Source organism: Centruroides vittatus, unplaced genomic scaffold (assembly GCF_030686945.1).
Source record: "Centruroides vittatus isolate TY-2023 unplaced genomic scaffold, ASM3068694v2 scaffold_2931, whole genome shotgun sequence".
Taxonomy (NCBI): domain Eukaryota; kingdom Metazoa; phylum Arthropoda; class Arachnida; order Scorpiones; family Buthidae; genus Centruroides; species Centruroides vittatus.
The window spans coordinates 36,173-56,618 of record NW_027122696.1 but is presented as its reverse complement, the minus strand read 5'-3'; the positions used below and the strand labels follow the sequence as shown (position 1 = coordinate 56,618).

Sequence of the window (20,446 nt, the reverse complement as noted above, 5' to 3'; positions counted from 1 at the left end):
AGGGGTAATTTTTTGATCAATAGCAAGATGTTCTTCTATTATATAACAGAGCCAGAAAAGTAATAATAAATTAATATAACTGTAAATAGAGCCATGAACTAGTCAATGGCATTTACTTGACTAGAGTTAAAGGCTAAAACTTTACTGTCTCGCGGAGATGATGGTATTGGACTACGGGGTAAATAAGTAAATTGTACTGTACATTAATTTGGTTATATTCATTGAAATAACTGAAGCCTGTCCGATACTTTGAGATGCGACGCCTGTCTGCACGACAACAAAGTTTATGGTCTCACAGTTCTTCAATTTTCTTGGAATATTCATTTAAGGTGCTAATACGTTCTCCCTCTCTGTAATTTCTAAAACTCTGTGTAAAATTTTAAAGAGCAGAACAAGGGAAAGAAAAAATAACCTTGACAAAAAATAGTCACATTACATAAAGTTCGATGGCTGCCATGACAGTTCGACTTATTATATAACAGGAATGGAGCATTGTTATTTTAACGTATGATTGTACAGTATGATTGACGTCCTTGCTCTGTCCATTAACGTCACGGGCCAACATAATTTCCAAAAGAGCGTAACAAAATGGCCGGAAATTCACGCCATTTCGTATACTCAGATCATTAATCTTAACGTATATAAGTGTAACAACACAAAGCGATACTCACAAGAGCAAGTGTGGCTAAAGCACTCAAGATTCTTGGCATAAAATTACAGAAATGTGACAAAGATAATCCCTCTCCATCTACGATACAAGTGATTTTCTTTTCTTGAGTTCGATGTAAATTTAATTGAAGGTCCAGGTTAAGCAGTATAACACGTATTACATCAATTCCATCTGCAACAGACGTATCCCAATTGGCTGTGAAAGAAATTAGTTTTAAAAATAATTCTACCGTAATATAATATAGAATATTAATTAATTACCCTAATAATTTATAAAATAAAAAATTGAAATGAGAAATTACAACAGTATTTCTTAATTACAACTTCACTTGCAATCGAACAAATGAAAAAATACAAGAAAAATAACTTTCTTAAAAAATAAAGAAATAAATAAAAATTTTACCTACACAATATCACGTAAATGCAGTTAAACATTGCACACAATTATTTATAATTATTCAGAATAAACTGACATTTTAAAATTTTAAATAGTCTGCTGATTTTACAGTTCCAGTACCATAAAACTTCAAAATGATTAGAAATAACCTGGTATGCAATGAAGAATTTCATGAAATTGAGATTAATGGGGAAATTTCAAGTTGAACCATTTTCTTCTAATTTATATACTTTTTATTTATTCTTTCTCGGCTGTGAACACAAAAAGGGCATTTCAGTTACGGTCGATTAAATCTACAATGTAGCAACCGAATAGTGAGAAACAGTAAACTGTAGGTGAAAAGTGTTGGATTTGCTTGAATTCCAATCACAAAACCCTAGATTGGCCGACTTCATGCCTAAACTTAAGCCCCAAAGCAACTGCGACTCTCAAACAATGATTGTAATAAACCTACTTTTAGTATGAAATATACAGAACATTCGTGCGCTTTCCTACGATTTTTAAGCAATATGACCCATCATCGAAAGATTTACACACCAATTGTCTATTCTCTACGGTTTAGGCAAGTAGTAATACCATGTCCAGAATTACACATGCTGTGTGGTTATTATATAACTTTATTTTAATGACGCTTTAACAGGAGGCTTGCTGACAATTTACTTACTAGTTAAGTAACGCTACATCAGCGTGTAGTCGGAACGAAGCTGCTCGCACCTTTATTTTCTAGATTATGAGGAAAATAGAAACAAAGAATCATTCGTTCTCAACAATATATATGATTTCTATCGGATCATTTAAAGGTTTAAATATAAGGTCAGAATAAGCTATTAATTAATTGCTATGCCAATGTCTCATGAAATTCTGTCTTTCACTATAGGCCTTGGACTTACAGATTGACTCGTTGCGATCTTTATTGTAACTCTTTAAAAATACTGAGTCAGTTATTTTTTTCACTCGACTCAATGTAACATAGGTAAGACCGATAGCTGTCTCTTTTTTCTCTATATCTATTTTGATTTTTGAAAGAGTTAATCCCTGTGGTTTATTTATAGTCATCGAGTATGCTAAGGTAAGGGGAAACTGTCTACCAGATGGCAATATACTGCCATCGTTCGAAGTGCGTGTTATGGGGATTATTGGAAACAGATTATCATAGATGAAAAGTCCCTGATAGCTATCGAATTCCACTAAAATAAACAGAGGAAGAGCTGGAGGGCGAGCATTAGGAACATATATAATGTAGCGTATAGTTCCTAGTGAACTATTGACGAGACCTCCTTGCACCCATAAGTTGACTCTCAGAATGATTCTGGCATTAACTGAGAGATTCAAAAACTTGGAGGGACCGAGAGACCAAGAGCTTGAGTCATCTTTGGACGAAGGCAGGGCAATATCTGGAGTGTTTTCAGATGATATATAACAGGCATGGGCAAGTGCGGCTCTTGCTGAAAGTGCTATCCTTTCCGGCCTTACCATACTATTCACCACGATAGTACAGAACTGCGGCTCCCATGCATTTTGCAAAACCTACATTTCGGCTCCCACTGAACTCTTGCTTGCCCACCCCTGCTATATAAGCAAAAGGGCATCCAGTTGACTGCAAGTAGTCTTCATTGCTTTGTTTAACTTGCTCGTTTGTTGGATATAGCTCTACTGCCGTTTGGAACTGATCAAGTTCATCTCTGGATAAATAGGCTCGATTTCTTGTCGTCAGAATGTTCAGATCTGTATCAGAGAAATCACCCGAAGCTAGATGTTGTAAGACATCCGTGAAGGAACTATCTGCGCTATTTTGTCTATGAGAATTACTAAGTTCAATGAACTTCTCAAAAGAATCAAATGCGAATCTACCTTGTTGGGACATTACATCGTAAAAAATACTCGAGTAGAGAGGAGTATCTTTAACAGGAGGAAGCTGACAAAAATCACCAAACAAATAGATAAAGAATCCACCAAAAGGCTCATCTTTCTCGGGTTTATCTCTCTCGATCATGTAAAGCATTCTTGCACCAATCAATGACATTTCATCGATGATGATGAATTTGAGCGACTTCATCTCAATCTGTAATCTCTGCGCAGCTTCTCCATTTAGAGATCGAAATTTCGTACTAACGATAGGAAGACGAAGGAGAGAATGGATCGTAAAGCCATCAATATTGATCGCTGCTGCTCCACGTTTTAAAAAGAAGACTTGTTTAAATTTATTATTCTATAAAGATTCTTTATATTTCTTGTGTGTCCAGTTAGCGACAACATTTACCTTTCAAAATTACCGTTTTAATGCTTGTCATATTTTCCGACCACCAGATGGCGCTTCTACACGTGCGTGCAGGAAGCGACTAACACTTGACTTCATGCATTCCTTGTCAACAAAATAACTCTAGAATGAGTTGTCCGATCTTGATGAAATTTTCTACGACGACTCACATTCACTCAAGGACGAACTGATTAAAATTTCAACTCTGAAAAATGATCCATACTGAAGAAAAACACCTATATCAAGTTCTAAAAAACGGATCATTTTTGAAAGTTGAAATTTTAATCAGTTCGTCCTTGAGTAATGATGAGTCGTCGTAGAAAATTTCATCAAGATCGGACAACTCATTCCAGAGTTATTCTGCGGACAAGGAATGCACGAAGTTAAGTATTAGTCGTCACTACGTTCCGACAATTAATCTGCTTTGTTATAATTCTAAAAAATGTAAAGATACTAAAATTCCTACTTACCAAATCGAAAAAAGTAAATATAGCTTCCGTTCTGATCGGGTTTTGGCAAAAATTGCAAAATATTCATGTTCAAAGCATCCTCCATTTTGGAAGGAAGAAGATTTTTAATGTATTGCGGATAATTTACTCTCGTGTTATAATAATTCTTAAGCAATTGGAGAGAACTTGGCAAATCAAATTCTGTAGCACGTAGAAACCCGAGAAGGAAAATGTCATCCATGAGACATGTAATTCGTTTGTTTCCTAATAGGAATCAAAAACAAATAATAGATCACTATATTTTTTTAATTTAAGCATTGTTTGAAAGAAATTCAATCACATATTTTTATATTAATGCTACTTTTTTACATATTTTGTGAAAAATTCCAAACACCGTGGTTTATATACAACTCTTCAATGCTATGGATCTAATTTACTTCTCCTTTCTTCAATTTTTATTCTGATTTCCTGCACAAATGATAGCTTTGCAGGAAAAGAGATTAATTTCATGTGCTCTTTAACAGCTTTCAAAAAATAAAGTTTGACGTAAACACAAATAAAGCAGTAATTACTTTAAGAATTAGAAATATAATACATGATTAGCTGAAGGTCCCATAAAGTAGAGTTATAAAAGATTAAGAAACATATTATGTAACTTTATGCTAATGTTTTACTGAAAATATATACAATACCATTTGAATTAATTATTGAAAGAATTACTATAGTAAAGTATTCATTATTAGTAGTAAAGTATGTATTAAAATATATTTTACTTGGCAATATATAAGAAGTCCTACTGAAATGTAAAGAATTCGGAAGTGTTCCTGAGTCATTTCCATATTTTAAAACATACTATACTACTAATAATGCATACTTTACTATAGTAATTCTTTCAATAATTAACTCAAATGATATTGTATATATTTTCAGTAAAACATTAGCATAAAGTTACATAATATGTTTCTTAATCTTTTTTAACTCTCCTCTATGGGGCCTTTAGCTAATCATGTATTACATTTCTAATTCTTAAAGTAATTACTGCTTCAATGTGAGCTCCGTTTGTCACGCGATACACATCCAACCTGTAGGCTAATTTTTCCCATACTTTAACCAGCATTTCTTGAGTGATGGTAGCAACAGCTTTTTAAATTCTGTCTTAACTCGAGCAAGTTAGTAGATAGTGGGGGCACGTAGACTCGGTCCTTTTTAAAACCCCCAAAATAGCAGGGGGGTTCTTGTGGCTTTTAATAATAATAAAATTCAAGAAAAACGACTACGATTTACGACGAAATTGTTTTTCTTGACCTAATATTCTAATGAACATCGATTGCCTCATTTTTTCTTGATTCGATTTGGATCAAGTTTAATTATCTTGAACTTCATTTACATTAAGTGTCACTAGGTCAAACATGCAGCGTAATAAAATACGTATAAGTAATTGCGAAAATATAAGGAGTATAAATCTACGTTTTCATATTTCGATGATATTCAAGGATGAGAAATAATATTTTATAATTATTTGTGCTTTGCGATGCTTATTTTTAGCTTAAAAATGGAAGAAAGAAATCGATAATAGATAAAATTATTGTTGTAGATATCTCTGAAATGTTTAAATGTATGATTTATTAGTTTTAATCCATTAATTTCTAACGTATAATTCAACATTTTAAACTATATTCGAATTCTTTAATTATACGACTTATAAAAAATATAAACAGATTTATTTTATAATAATATTAAAAAGTTACTTACTTATAAGATTTTTAAAATCTTTCAATGCATTTTCATTCGAAGGGAATTCTTCTTTCTCTTCTTCAAATATTGAATTTTTATATTCATTTTGGTTATGTATTGCTATAATTTTTAATAAATTATAAGTAATATTTTTAAACCTTTAATAATTAATTCATAAAACTTTGCTACATTAGTCTATATTTTGATGTTTTAATCGATTTATTTGTATTCATTTTTATTTAAATGTAGCAAATAGTTATAATCTCAGAAAGAACTAAGCATAACAAGCTTGTACCTTAGGATTCTTTACGTATTAAGAATTGTGTTTTAAGGCATTAAATAAATGTTTTGAAAGATTAAACTGTTAATTAATTTTAGTTCATAATTGGTTGAGTGGATAAAATTACCGAACACTCGTCGTGGTATTAGCATTGATCTGTATAATTATACAAGGAAAGTGGAGTGTAACTAGCCTTTCAGAAATCGTTTTAATTTTTTTATTTTTAAAGAAAACATGATGAAAATCTAAACAGAAGCTAAAATTAATTAGAAGTTTAATACAGTCACAGCACTTTTTGTATAAAAATACTTTGGGAGAAAGATAATTTACCATTAAAAAGTATAATGGAATATATCTTCTCTGTATTTATGTATCAAGTGGGTTCATGCCTCACCAATGGGCTTGCCTCTTGTAGTTTTCCGGGTATTGTTCACTTGTGTAACAGTTGAATAGAAACAGGTTGCTAAGTGTGAGTGTCTCCTAAAAAGACTTTCTATGTTTATCCGGAATCACTAACATTTGGCCGATCCCCCGTGTGTTGCATTGCTGTAGTCCTTCAATCCAAAGCAAACCAATTAATTTGATATGAAAAATAACCATGTAATTAAATATTCTAAAATTTAATTTCTTAAACAAAATTTGTGGGGTTACTTGTAAATTTATTCTTATAAAAGCTACAATAAATATAAAATTTTAAGTTAGAAAATTATTTAATTTTATTCTCCAATTATAAGTGACTGTCTGCATATTCATTCCTCATCCCTCCGTACTGGTAATTATTATATGTTGCTATTATTTTCACTTTAGGAACATTAAAAACTATAGTTTTAAAATTTAATTTATAAGAAATATTTCACTAAAATGCAAGGAACACTAAATTATTAGTCATATTTCGATTTAACGATTTAAAAATCTGAAAAGTTATAAAATATCCAGAAGAAAATTCTAGTAGTTGAGTGATAAGAATGTTAATTAAAAGCACAGAAAGTAAATTTGTCTGCTTACCTTACCTTTTCAAAGTCTTGTTTTTTTCCTCATACAAAGACTAGAATTTGTTTCGAGTCTTCTCTTTCATCTGAAATACCGCTTTATATTAACTGCAATATCCAATAGAAGAAGCTGTTTTATTGTGACAAGGTTTTCTGTTGCAATTCTTCAATTGCGGCGTTTTCCTAATAATTTGCGTAATTTTTATTATTTTTAAAATCGTTTTTAAAGCTCTCTGTACACCGAAATTAAGTAAATATATTCCATCTTGCATAAAATTTTATTACCTTTTATTTATCAACAATATGTTTATTACATACAGCAAAACCCTGCTTTGCGACAACCAATGGTTCCCAGTAAAACACAACTTTTACAGAGGTTTCACTGTAAATCAAACAGAGTCAAATGCCATGGTAAGACGAACTCTTCTATAATCTACAGAAAATATTATACCTGGTAAAATTAAAACATTAAATTAAATTAAAATTGAGAAAATTAAGTGAAAATTCTTTCCTTAAAAAATTATGAGATAGACAATGACTTAGGAACAGTGTTTAGCAGGAGACATATTAGAAATGCGTATAAACGATTAAAATGCTTTACATACATTATAGAAAGAATAATAAACATGTGGCAGGTATCAAATTTTAATACCTAGTTTGTAATTTTATGGTTCATCAGTAAGACTCACACAACACCAAACACATCTTGTAACACAGCTCTCTTAAGGGTGAATTCGATAGCCTTTTTCTACGCCAATACAAGGGAAAAATTAATAACAAATAGAATTAAATTAAAATAAAACATTTCATTAAAGTCCCTGGCACGATTTAAACGGAGTGGAGGAAAAACACATGCGAAATGTTTTCAAAAGCAGTTCAAACATTTCTAAATTTGGAAGGTTTATTGTTAACTTTTCTTTATGTTTTTTGTTAGAATTACAAAACGGATTTGAAAAGATTGCGGTAAGATTGTGTACTTTAAACATTGCCAAATATAAATATGATTACAAAAGTCATAGAAGTTCAAGATTTCAGCAATTAACTAGGAGGATCTTGAAAATAAATAGAATAAGATTGCAAATATTAACGGGATTTCAAATTTTATAACGTCGTGTCTTTGTCATTTCGAGCTGATATAAGGAAAAACATTTTAAAATCAATGCCTTTAAAAATTATAACATTCTATGATGTAATAATTAGGATATGACATAATTTAATAAGCATGTATAAAAGTAATTAACGCATGGCTCCATTTTCCGAGTTTATATAAAATTAATTTTATCAATTAGAGGTGTAATTTGGTTTATTAAAATATCACCATTCTCATACATAGATATCGGATTTATCTGTCTCCAAAGAATATTTATTATTTATGTCTTCCTTTATCTGTTGTACCATAACAAGCATCATCATCACACAATCTATCAACATTACTTGGAAATTATCTTTCTTTCTTTAATCCACAGCAGATATAACTGTTTGATGATACTAAGAAAAACAGTAATTTAACTAATAGTCTATTGTGACTTGCTGCTTGTGAATACTTTTATGTTTGCATTTCTTTCATGACTTCAAACCGCAAGCTTTCTATAAATGGTTTCGATTTTCAACAAACTAACACCGTTCTCAAAATTAGCAGAAAGACGATTATTTTTAAACGCAACAAGGAATTTATTTATTTATTTTTTATCAAGTCTATTGTAAGTTGGGCTAGACGGGTGACAAGGGACAGGGTCGTAAATAGTCGGGACGAACAATCATTAAAAAATCTTTGAGAATTTGATCCGTCCAGACTTGTTTCCGGATCTTCCAAACTAGTAAACAGTAATCTTTCAACAGTAGACTGTTAACCAATTAGATATATCAAAAGTGTAATGTACGAAAGATCCCTTGTGAAAAGAGAATTGCTCGTGTTTTTACTTTATTACGCATGATAAATCCAGTATTATTATTCGTTAAATTCTTTTAATTAATAAACAAGTATTTAAAATTTATTTACAAACATAGTGTTAAGTAACGATACAATTAACGATTATCTAATTTTGTTAGTTTAAGTTATAAGTAATTTTGGAAGAAATCATCTTCCTTAAAAAGCATCAATATCAAATTCGAAATTCTCTTTCATACAAGCTATAAAAGCTTCGGGATTATTAGAATGGCATTCAAATATTTCTTCCGCCTTTTCAATAAATTCTTTCTTCTTCACATCCTTGCATGAAGATATGTCTTCATTACAATCTTTAATTGATTTCTCGTATAACTTCACGTATTCTTCGTTCCTTCGGTAGAATTCTTCATTAGCTTTAAGCATTTTATTAGCTTCAGTCGGGTCGAAAGGTGGCAAATTTCCACCCAATTGTGAAGGCAGATGATCGGAACTGATAAAATCGGCCAAAGTTTTGATATCAGAATGTAAATGGATCTGAAATTTACAATGCATATAAGAAATTGGAAATTATGCTCACAGGCAAAAATGAAATTAATGAACTTTTATAAACAATTTAAGCAAACTACAATAAAAAAGAATTAATTAAAACATTATTAATTATACTTTGATAAATTAAGAACAAAATTGAAAATGCTCACCGTCTTCTTGATTTTTTCCGGTAGAAGTGGAATGAAAACACTTAATATAGCTCTGAATATGACATTTATGTTCACGTAATGTATTGCTCTGAATCGTAAAGGATAAGAACTTCTCTGTTTGAAAAAATATTGAAATCATTGTTAAAATATTTTAAATGTTATCAATAGTTATTATTCTCAATACATATACTTTATTATTAAGTACTTTTAAGAATATGCAAATCTACGTAAACAAATGCATAACAGAAATTCCGATAGGCTTTATAATATCTAATACAGTATACCTAATATTTAAGTCATGAATACGAATGTATTAAGTTTAAATCAGCACCATTTACCCGCATAATTGATAAACCCCATGAAAGAAATACTCTATATCAGGGATGGGTAATCTTTTTAAGTATGTCAGCGAAATTTTCTGACTTTGCCAATCGAAATTCTTGTGAGACTATTATTATTTGGTGTCATTTAAGTATTCAGAGATCATTTCCAAATAATCTAAAATCTACATATATAAATCTATAAATGCCTTACGAAAAACATACAAAAAATCTAGCAACGATTTACTTAACTTTTCCGGCAACATTTAAAACTGCGTATATAACGCATTTGTTGTGATAGTTTATTAAATAACAACTTTTTATAACTTTAATTACTATAAAACGGCAAAAAAAACTTAATTTTGAGGATAGGGATAGGTCTTATAAATTATTGTAAACGCTAATAACGAGTAAAATTGTGTCTGACGATACTCGATATATGATATACGATCCCCTTTATCTCTCCATCTCGTCGACCTTTAACCGCCAAAATTTAAACTCATCAATCCCCCTAATTCTCAAACCTCCCTGCAAAATTTCAGAAATTTTCGAAGAAAAGTACAGGAGTTATTAAGCTTCAAACAGGCTGAACAAAATAGTGCCACTCTCAAACACAAACAAATATAGTATATAGAGAAAAAATATGCGATTTTTTTTTTTTTTTTAACATTTTCCGACGTTTCAAAATCCCCCGAGTCAAAAAATGCAAAAGTCTTAGGGGTCATGTTTTGACCGATTCCCATACTTACTACCTTCTGTTATATATAATAGAGCTGGGATAGAGGATGTAAATGTGGATAGAGGATGTAAATAAGGATAAAGGTTAATAGTTATCTGGAAAAATCTTGGGGCTAAGGGGTAATGGTTATCTAAAATCTGATGAACTGCTCTAGAAGGTTTATGTAATTAACAGGAAATACCTGATGTTATCGGGATTTAAAGTTTATATAAGGATATATTTCTGTAAGTAAATGTGGTTCGGAATCTTTACTCTTCCTTATATTACTGATATAATTATCATAAATAATGCGTGTAAATTAAGAAAATAAAGCGCAAATCTTTTGACTAACAAAATATCACATAACATATGTAGCAGAATTAATAATCAACATAATAACATAAGCCAAAATAATGACCTTAAGAGAGAAGGGACAATATATAAAATAGAATGCAATTGTAATAACCCTAGAATTTGTATTGGTGAAACTGGAAGAACATTAGAAAAAAAGAATTAAAAAGCACGAAGCGGCAATAGGTCTAAAATATGGCAATTCACCATGGTTTCAACATTCTAAAAATTGTATAATAAATTGTATAATAAATAGAAATAACATCAAAATACTAATAGTGAAATAGATGGGCCTACATATAAAAGAAAATTTAAAGAATATATAGAAATTTTAAAACACCCTAGAGAAAAATTAATAAATATCTCAGATGGCATGTTCATAGATTTACAATGGTATCAAATAATAGAGGGTATTTCTCTACAATAATCTGATAATTTGATAAACAATCTGACTCCATTCCTTTAAAAAATTAATTTGGATATTATGATATAGTTTTAGTTTATAATATAGTTTTTACCCATTTATTAAAAACAATTTTTTAAATGTTTTATAATTGTATTTAAACGGAAACATGAATGTGTACCGGAGTTTAAAAATTGTTTGTCTCTCTTAAAGACATGTAAGTAAATATAAAGAATTTTTGTGATCATAATAGTGTCAAATCTAATAATCATTGCATTGTTTTTAATAGCACTGAAAAGAAGCTGTGAATTTACAACAGCCTGAAATGCATATCATATATAGCCTAATCTATTTAAGAATATTCTACAATAAAGTTGAAACCGAATTTCAATATCCACCTAAGCCTTCTAGAAATTCCTGTCTGTAAATTTTGGAAATATAAGGGGCATGAGACCCCGATTAACCATATAAAATCATTTCAATTCAAAAATTTTCAACTGAAACGGTTAGATAGATGACCGGAACGACAACACTGCTAATAGGAAATGCATGATATACAAAAGCAAGACACAACTAATTTCAGGTGGAAAACATTTATTTTAACTTAAATAAATTAAAAACATGATTGAAAATTGCAGCCGACATAGTAACGATGTCACAATAAAATAAATGCTCGTGATATTTTTCACTTCCTTAAACACCTATTAGCATTTACAAATTTTTATAAAACCCATCCCTGCCTTCAAAATTAAGCTTTTTGCCATTTTATAATATTTTATTTAAAACTTTTTTAATTTTTAACAATCATAACAGATGGCCCCACCAAATGTCGGGAAAGCTAAGCAACTCGTTGCTAGATTTTATTTTTCTAGAGTTTCATACACCGATGTGTAAAGACGTCTATTTAGTTAAATATATTGTATAAGCCTGTGTTATATATGTTTTTTGGAGACCTCCTGTAACCTATTATTTATAAAACGAAGGAATGAGAGCGTAACTAGGTATAAACTCTAGACTAGGCTAAGGCATATAATACTGTTTTATCACTTGTATAAAAAGGTATCAGATCAGGAAATAAATAAATATTGTCTACTTATATTAATTTAGTCGTGTTTATTGAAATAACTGAGGCATATAAGCCTCAGTTATTTCAATAAAAATTACGACACTTTGGGTAGCAACGCCTGTCTGCGTGGCAAGCACAGTTTATAGTCCTACAATTCTTCAATTTTCTTGGAATATTCATCGGAACCTAAACTACAGGGTTCATGTGTTCTCCCTGTCTGTAATTTATAAAACTTTGTTTAAAACTTTAAAGAACAGAACAAGGAAAAAAATAACAATAACATAAAATAGTGAAATTACATAGAGTTCGATGGCTGCCGTGACAGTTCAACTTATTATATTAACAGCGATGAAGCATTGTTATTTTAACGTGTGATTGTACAGCAGTGATTGGCGTCTCTGCTTTTTCCAGCGGTGTACCCAGGATCTGAACTACAGGGAAGCAACTCATAGTTTCTTTGAGTACAAGAATAGCAGCGAACAGTGAAATAGTTCTAAGATTTCATGACAGATGGTTCTAGGCTCTAGTCACAATATTCCTTATTCAAACTCATACTAAATTGATACGTCTGTGCTGTGTGTCGTGTGTTAATTACCACGTTTTAATTTTTCTTCTAGGGACGGGCAGCTGCCCTCCCTGCCCCTCGCTGGGTACGCCGTTGGCTCTGTCTATTCACGTCATCGGCCAACATAATTTGCAAACACACGCATAACAAAATGGCTGGAATTTCACGCCATTTCCTATACTCAAATCATTAAACTTAACGTATATAAGTTTGACAACTCAAAGCGCTACTCACAAAAGCAAGTGTGGCGAAAGCACTCATGATTCTTGGCGTCAAATTACAGAAATGTGACAGAGATAATCCCTCGGCATCTACGATACAAATGATTTTCTTTTCTTGAGCTCGATGTAAATTTAATTGAAGGTCCATGTTAAGCAGTATAACACGTATTACATCAATTCCATCTGCAACAGACGTATCCCAATTGGCTGTGAAAGAAATTAGTTTAAAAATAATTCTACAGTAATATTAATGATAATATAATATAGAAAATTAATTAACACACAATTATTTATAATAATTCAGAAAACTGACATTTTAAAATTTTGAATATTCTGCTGATTTTACAGTTCCAGTATAATAAAACTTTAAAATGATTAGAAATTAACAAGTAGGCTATACAATGAAGAATTTCATGAAATTTTAATTAATAATTAAATTTCAAGTGTAACAGTTTACTACTAATTTATATAAACACCTTTTATACTTTCCGCCTTTTTTAAATATAACAGAGGGAAAGTATGGCGATTAGTCACAAAATGAACCTTTTTATATTTTTGGACTCGGGACCTTGAAACGTCGAGAAATAAAAAGAATTATGAGGTTTTTATCTGTGTGTATGGATGTTAATGTGTGGGGAAAACTTTTTTTGTTCATTCTGTTTGAAGCTTATTAACTCCTGTGGTTTTGTTGAAAATTTGTTTGATGTTTGTGTATTAGGAGATTGATACTATTAAATTTTAGTGGTTAAAAGTCAATATAGTAAGGTGATAAAGGGAGTTCGCATGTCTTATCTCGAGTAGGGTTATAGTTTAAATGACGACTTTATAGGTTAGTAAACTTTACATTTTTTTTTATAAAACTTTTACCTATTCTCAAAATTAAGCTCTTTGCCATTTTATAATAATTAAAAATATAGAAAATTTTAAAAATAGAATATCATAACAGATGGCGCCATCAAAATTTTTAATTTTGCCGGGAAAGTTAAGCCACTCGTTACTGAATTTTTTAAAATTCATTTCAGGTTTTGATATCAAACAGGGCATTTCTTGTATGTTCTTCCCATGTCGATTAGATCTAGAAAGCAGCAACCGAACAGTGGGAAATAGAAAACAAAATGTTAACTTTAAAACTCTGGATTTGCTTGAAATCCAACCCGGAAACTCTAGATTGGCTGTCTTGTGCATTAATCGCTTCAACCATTGCTGCCCAATTATCCCCGAGGCAATTCTTTCTCTTATATAACAATAGAAAAAGGCTACGTTTTGTATATATGAAATATACAAAATATTTGTATTATGCTTGTTTATGACTTACAAGCAACTAGCGGATGAACCAGGCGTTGCTTGGGCAAAAAGTAACGGTTGCGAATATTAATATTATTAGATTATAGCTGATCTTACCCGTTTTCATCGGGTGCAAGAATTAGGTTCACCCTCTTCCGTAACTAATTAGAGAAGTTTTAGAGTGTCTAAAATTATGTTCGATTTCCTGCAAAATGTGTATGTGATATTTTACATGCGATTTTTACTGTACAGTGAAATCCGAGTCAGAGTAATAGTTAATCCTCTCCCTCTCCCCCGCGGAGGGGAATTTAGGAAAATCCCTTCTTAATGTGCATTATCCTGACGTGTACCGAAGTTCAACTTTCAACTTCTAACCGTTTGACGTTTGTGCTTATTATTATTATTATTATTATTATTATTATCAACCCATCTCGATTATAAGATATGGCCCTGCAATCGAAAACTTTTGGCGCCATCTCTCTAAGCCAAACACGGTTTAACTAAATGGTTGCTGACAATTAAAATGTTAATATTTTTCTGTTGTAATTCTGAAAATAATAAGAAAAAAGTAAAATTCCTACTTACCAAATCGAAAAAAGTAAATATAGCTTCCGTTCTGATCGGGTTTTGGCAAAAATTGCAAAATATTCATGTTCAAAGCATCTTCCATTTTGGAAGGAAGAAGATTTTTAATGTACTGCGGATAATTTACTCTCGTGTTATAATAATTCTTAAGCATCTGGAGAGAACTTGGCAAATCAAATTCTGTAGCGCGTAGAAATCCGAGAAGGAACATGTCATCCATGAGACATGTAATGCGTTGGTCTCCTAATAGGAATGAAGAACATACATATTAGTTCATTATGTTTTCATAATTAGGCTGTGAAACAGATCAAATCATTTAAAAAATATTCCTTAAATTAATGTTACGTTTTCGCATATTTTTGAAAAAAAAGATGTCACAAACATAGGGGGTGTACTGTACAGTCATTTACTTTTGTGTGGTCTTCAACACAGAAGGATTTGTCAAACTCGGAGGCTTGTTTAGTCTTTTAAAATAGCATCAAATCTTCGCGAAATTGCGAAGACTTAATAACAGGAAAATTGAGAGTTTATGTTAAAACACAACATTTTCAAATAAGTATGTAAGTTCTGATTGTAACAAAAATAAAGCAGTAGTTATTTTAATAATAAGAAATATAATACATGATTCGCTGAAGGCACGAAAATTACTTACAAGAAATTAAAAAACATATATAATTTTATGCTAATGTTTCACAGAGAGTAAAGAATTATTTTAAAAAAAAATTGTACAGAGTTAGTGTAGTGAAAAATATTTTACCTAGCAATATATAACAAGTCCTATTAAAGTGTAAACAACAGACAGACGTGTTCTTGAATGATTCCTTTTTGAATATGCAACCACTGCTTTAAAAGTTAGAATCTTCTGAAAGAAGATTCAAAGAACATTTCTTTGGTCTTGCATTCTGATACACTGCAGTAGCACTTAGTTGTATTCTTATTTTGAGTTTTTCCTAAATCTTGTAAAAGAGCAAAAGGAAGACAAACAAACAAACAAAATAAACACAGACAACTGTCTTTAACAGTACTACTTTCTGAATGCCAATTATAATTTCAGCAATTTTGTAAATTTACACCAGATTGCAGATCATTCATTTGTTTCGAAAATGTTAATAACAACATAAACCAATTGATTACTAAAATGAATAAAAATAACGGTTAGATTTACCGTAGGTAGCCAAAATGGCGGCTTGTCTCTGATTCCAGCTTACAGAAGAAAGGAAACAGTGGGGACGCACGTTCTAACCTAACCTAACCTATTCTAATAAATTACCATAATTATTATCAACCAAATTATTAGAATAGGTTAGGTTAGGTTAGAACGTGCGTCCCCACTGTTTCCTTTCTTCTGTAAGCTGGAATCAGAGACAAGCCGCCATTTTGGCTACCTAAGGTAAATCTAACCAAAATAACTATTTCTAAAAATTTAAACAAATAAAATATAGAATACAGTCCCCGAGCTAAACACTCAATCGGCACCGGTAACGAATTACGATATTAAACAGTTAACAATAAGAAAAATGTTTATTTTACTTTTTCTCATCCATATGCATTTCGCTTTCTTTCTTCGACATCGTCACTGGATGACAATATCCTATTCATTTTTTTCTCTATTCGTTGTCCAGGTTAATATAGCTTCCATTTGCGAAGCCACATCGGAGGTATGAACCTCCGATAAACGTGGTACACCACTGTGTGGGCGAACACACAAACTTCCCGTTTCTTCGAAACGTCGTACTAGGGAAACCAATCCGGCAGGAGTGATTAGACCTGAACCTTTCTTCGTTCTCTTCTGTGTCCTAAATCTTCGTAAAGTTTCAGCCGGTGATTCGTGGCTGAGATAAAACAACCTTACAAATAGTGCTTTATCCACCAACGTGAACATCATAATAAAACCGGTTAGATTTACCTATGGTATACAAAATGGCGGCTCGTCTCTAATTCCAGCAAACAGAAGAAAGGAAACAGTGGGGACGCAAGTTCTAACCTAACCTAACCTAACCTATTCTAATAATTTGGTTGGTAATAATTGTAATTTATTAGAATAGGTTAGGTTAGGTTAGAACTTGCTTCCCCACTGTTTCCTTTCTTCTGTTTGCTGGAATCAGAGACGAGCCGCCATTTTGTATCACCATAGGTCAACATCATAACTGAAAACCGTATGTCAGCGCCAGTAACAGAAAAATTCAGAAATGAGCTGTTAATCGTACACCCTGCCTTTTATAAGACTCAGATTTGCACAATTTCAGTGATTTTCTTGCGTTCAGCGTTCTCTAGCGATAAAAATTTGAACTATTTTCTTTTTCTCTACCCAAAAAAATCCCCCTTCGTGAGAATAACTTTTACGCAAACCGCATTCAAATATACCAATTCTTTCAACTTTTATGAATTTTTAAACTATTGACAAATTTATGGGGCACCCTGTACATATATATATATATATATATAACAAGATAATAGAATTAATAATAATTTAGGAAGAGAAATTCGCCAATCATGGAATAGTATCATTTGTACAAAGCGTAACGTGTCGAAAAGTATTTAAAGAAGTAATAACAGTGGAAAATAATATAGATTAAGAAAGTAATAATATAATAGAAAAAATAGCCAATCTGGATCAGTAGTAAAGACACTTTTTAAAACCTTTAATTATTTAACAGATTTTATTTTATGATTCTCAAACACAAAGCGTGCTACTATTTAAACATTTGGCGTTTTTCCATCTTTATTTAGTTGATACGAGTATTAATACACGTTTCGGGCAATGCCCGTCCTCAGCCAACTAAATATTAAAAAAGGTTATACATAAAATTCTTTTTACAAGACAACGTTACACAGAAAAGCTATTTTACAAATATATACTTAAATGTATAAATTGTTTCGCGAGACGTACCATTAAATGTACTGTACGTCTCGAGAAACAATTTTTAATTGGATGTATTCTTGTGTTTTTAAGGCGGCCAGTTTTATTCTTGTGTTTTTTGTGTTGGCGGCCAGTAGCCTAAAAAGAAAGGTCAGTCGCCAAGAATGTATTGTCTGGAAAACAAAGTTAATAAATGGTGGTTCCTCTTTTTGGGAAGGACTATGTCTTCAAATAATTAATCATAATTATCGCCATCGGACGAAAATTTACAAATCAATAATTCTTTTTACGTAGGATTAAATTCGAATATCAATGCCTTTGGACTAACACAATTAAGACGAATGTCCTACTACATGTTGAGATTGAAAACTTTTGGTTAAATCAGTGAATAGGAAATAAGTGAAAAGAAGGAGCGTAGAAAGTTCTCTTCTTTTTCTAACAGAGTATAAAAAGATAAAGACTATTGGAAATCCGCAGTAACGTAATCGATCCTCCAACAGAGATAGATATAAACATATGGCTTAAGACATTTCTTTCGTAAACTTCAACCACAATTTTAACACGTGATCGATTTTATCTGTTATATTCTAACAAAAAAAAGCTCTACTTACTGATAAGTTTTTTAAAAGATATCAAGGCATTTTCGTCCCAAAGAAATTCTTCTTTCTCTTCCTCAAATATCGAATCCTTTATCTCCATTCCACTCATTTTGGGCTATCAATTTAAAAATACAAGTAAGTTAGATTTTTACTTCATAATCATACATATTTTTCTGAATAAGAATCTCTTTCAGTCCTAAGCAACATATTTTGACAATAACTACATCCGCTTTCTGTTCAATACTCTTTGTGAACTATTAAATAATATATGCTAAACATTTCTAAATATAATTGTAATTCATAATTAATATTAACATAAGTTAAACACTTCTACTTACGTCTTCCTTTACAAAAGCTTCTTTGAAGTATAATATTCGAGACTAGAATATCTCGTTATACCGAGATGGTCATTCTATTGGATGTCATATCTTATATTATATATATATTTAAGGTCATAGAAACCTGTTAACCGGTTATTTTCATATACACTTTGCATTATATAAACTAAATAATTCATTCGCATTTGTATAAAATGCAAAATATTATATAAACTGACATTCTGAATTTATTTCAATGGAGAAAATACTGATTACCTTTTATATAATATAGTAATTATTTTAAACAGCATTGTCATGAATTAACAAATATGATGTAAGTCATTCTAGAAAAGAAACACAGCTTCATAATACTAAAATTTGTATTTATTATAACAGAAAAAAATATTGTTTTGAATGCTTACCTTGAAGCTCGAAGTACACATTTAGCATTCGAAATTAAATGTTTCCTTTGAAGGACGAATTAACTCTTCTAATTATCAAAAAACAGATCTATTTTTTATATTTTATTTATTTATTTTGTACAAAGGAGGAAATGTCAGATAGCAATTGATCTCCACCCCCATTTTATATAAGAGAGATGACAATTTCGAATAGATCATCACCATTTATATGGAGTATTGGTTCTTGATAATCAGCCAATCATGGTAAATCGGAACGTAATGTTAAATGATATGTTACAGAGGAACCTTTATGTTATTAAATGTATTAAGTATCTAATTAATAATAAATATTAAATCGTAAGTTTGTTTATATTTAAATTTCTGTTACAGATTCTTAGTATTAAAGTTACAACATACTGAATAGCCATGAGGTAGTATTTACGAGTTGTGAACTGAATATTATAATAACAATAACCCACAATAGAGTTATTGTTGTTAAATAATATATTTCATTTTCTCGCAATAGATACAAATCATGTTACAATAAAAGGGAATGTCACTTCACTTTTTTAAATGTGAGAAAGATCCGAATAATAATTTCACGAATGGCGACTTTTCATGCAATATGCAAAGTAGAGGGTTGTTTTCACATTAGAAACGAGTAAACCACGTGTTTATTATACAAGGATGCATCGTCTACAACAGGAGTGGCCAACAAGTCGATCTCGATCGACCGGTCGATCGCCAAGCCAATTTTGGTCGATCGCTAGTGATGTCTTGACTTAGTGTATTATATTTGTAACCGAACGCAACTGTATGCATGCAGTTATGAATCGACTCATAAGCAGTGAGTGTACTTCGTACTGAAACAGTGTATAAACATAGTATGTATTTCACACTTCCCCCTCCCCACTTAGACTATGCCTATGACAACAAGTCGATCGCGACACATTTTTACGATAAAAAGTAGATCTTATGTGCACAAAAGTTGGCCACCCCTGGTCTACAAGGTCGTTTGTTCTATTTTAAATTCAATTGAAGTTTACCTTGTAGAAAAAATTTATTTTTTTGAAGTTAGATTTTTATTTTTATCGGTTATTACGTTAGATATGGCCTAGATCAACGAATACAAAATACTTTCCTAGCATATTTATAAATGAATGACACTGATAAAGTTTATTATTTTTTTCTGACAAATTGTATTTTACATTTATTATGAATTCATTAACAAATGTATTAAACTTTATATTTGGAAATATTATTCTATTTTTTTCAAATATTTTAACTAATAGTAAAATGTGTGTTCAATTGTTTTAAAATAAATGTTTTTCTCCTTACCCAGCTGTTACATAGTACAAAGAGAAAGTATGGCAATCGATCAAAAAATGACCACCC

At 31.0% G+C, this 20,446-nt stretch overlaps 1 protein-coding gene across 2 annotated transcripts; it reads right to left on the bottom strand.

Annotated features, from left to right (window-relative positions):
• Positions 1 to 671: 671 nt before the first annotated feature.
• On the bottom strand, positions 672 to 18,462 carry LOC136987966 (alpha-tocopherol transfer protein-like). 2 transcript variants are annotated; one of them, XM_067285734.1, is made up of 5 exons: positions 18,346 to 18,462; positions 14,875 to 15,117; positions 13,019 to 13,212; positions 9,362 to 9,475; positions 8,721 to 9,197 (listed from the first exon to the last, which is right to left on the bottom strand). In XM_067285734.1, the coding sequence occupies exons 1-5, from the start codon at positions 18,440 to 18,442 to the stop codon at positions 8,862 to 8,864; spliced, it is 984 nt and encodes a 327-aa protein (XP_067141835.1). In that variant the 5' UTR covers positions 18,443 to 18,462; the 3' UTR covers positions 8,721 to 8,861. The 2 variants fall into 2 exon arrangements, 1 of the variants encoding a protein (XP_067141835.1); XR_010882706.1 differs by lacking the exons at positions 8,721 to 9,197; positions 9,362 to 9,475; positions 13,019 to 13,212; positions 14,875 to 15,117 and adding exons at positions 672 to 865; positions 3,794 to 4,036 and having other exon boundaries at positions 18,346 to 18,438.
• Between the last annotated feature and the right edge of the window lie 1,984 nt (positions 18,463 to 20,446).

What these genes read in the sequence shown, in the direction of transcription:
- LOC136987966 (XM_067285734.1), bottom strand. Translation starts at nt 18,442, where the DNA reads ATGAGTGGAATGGAGATAAAGGATTCGATATTTGAGGAAGAGAAAGAA. An exon ending in ATCTTTTAAAAAACTTATCA is followed by an intron (nt 15,118 to 18,345) that starts GTAAGTAGAGCT and finishes CATTCCTATTAG; the next exon opens with GAGACCAACGCATTACATGT. An exon ending in TATTTACTTTTTTCGATTTG is followed by an intron (nt 13,213 to 14,874) that starts GTAAGTAGGAAT and finishes TTTCTTTCACAG; the next exon opens with CCAATTGGGATACGTCTGTT.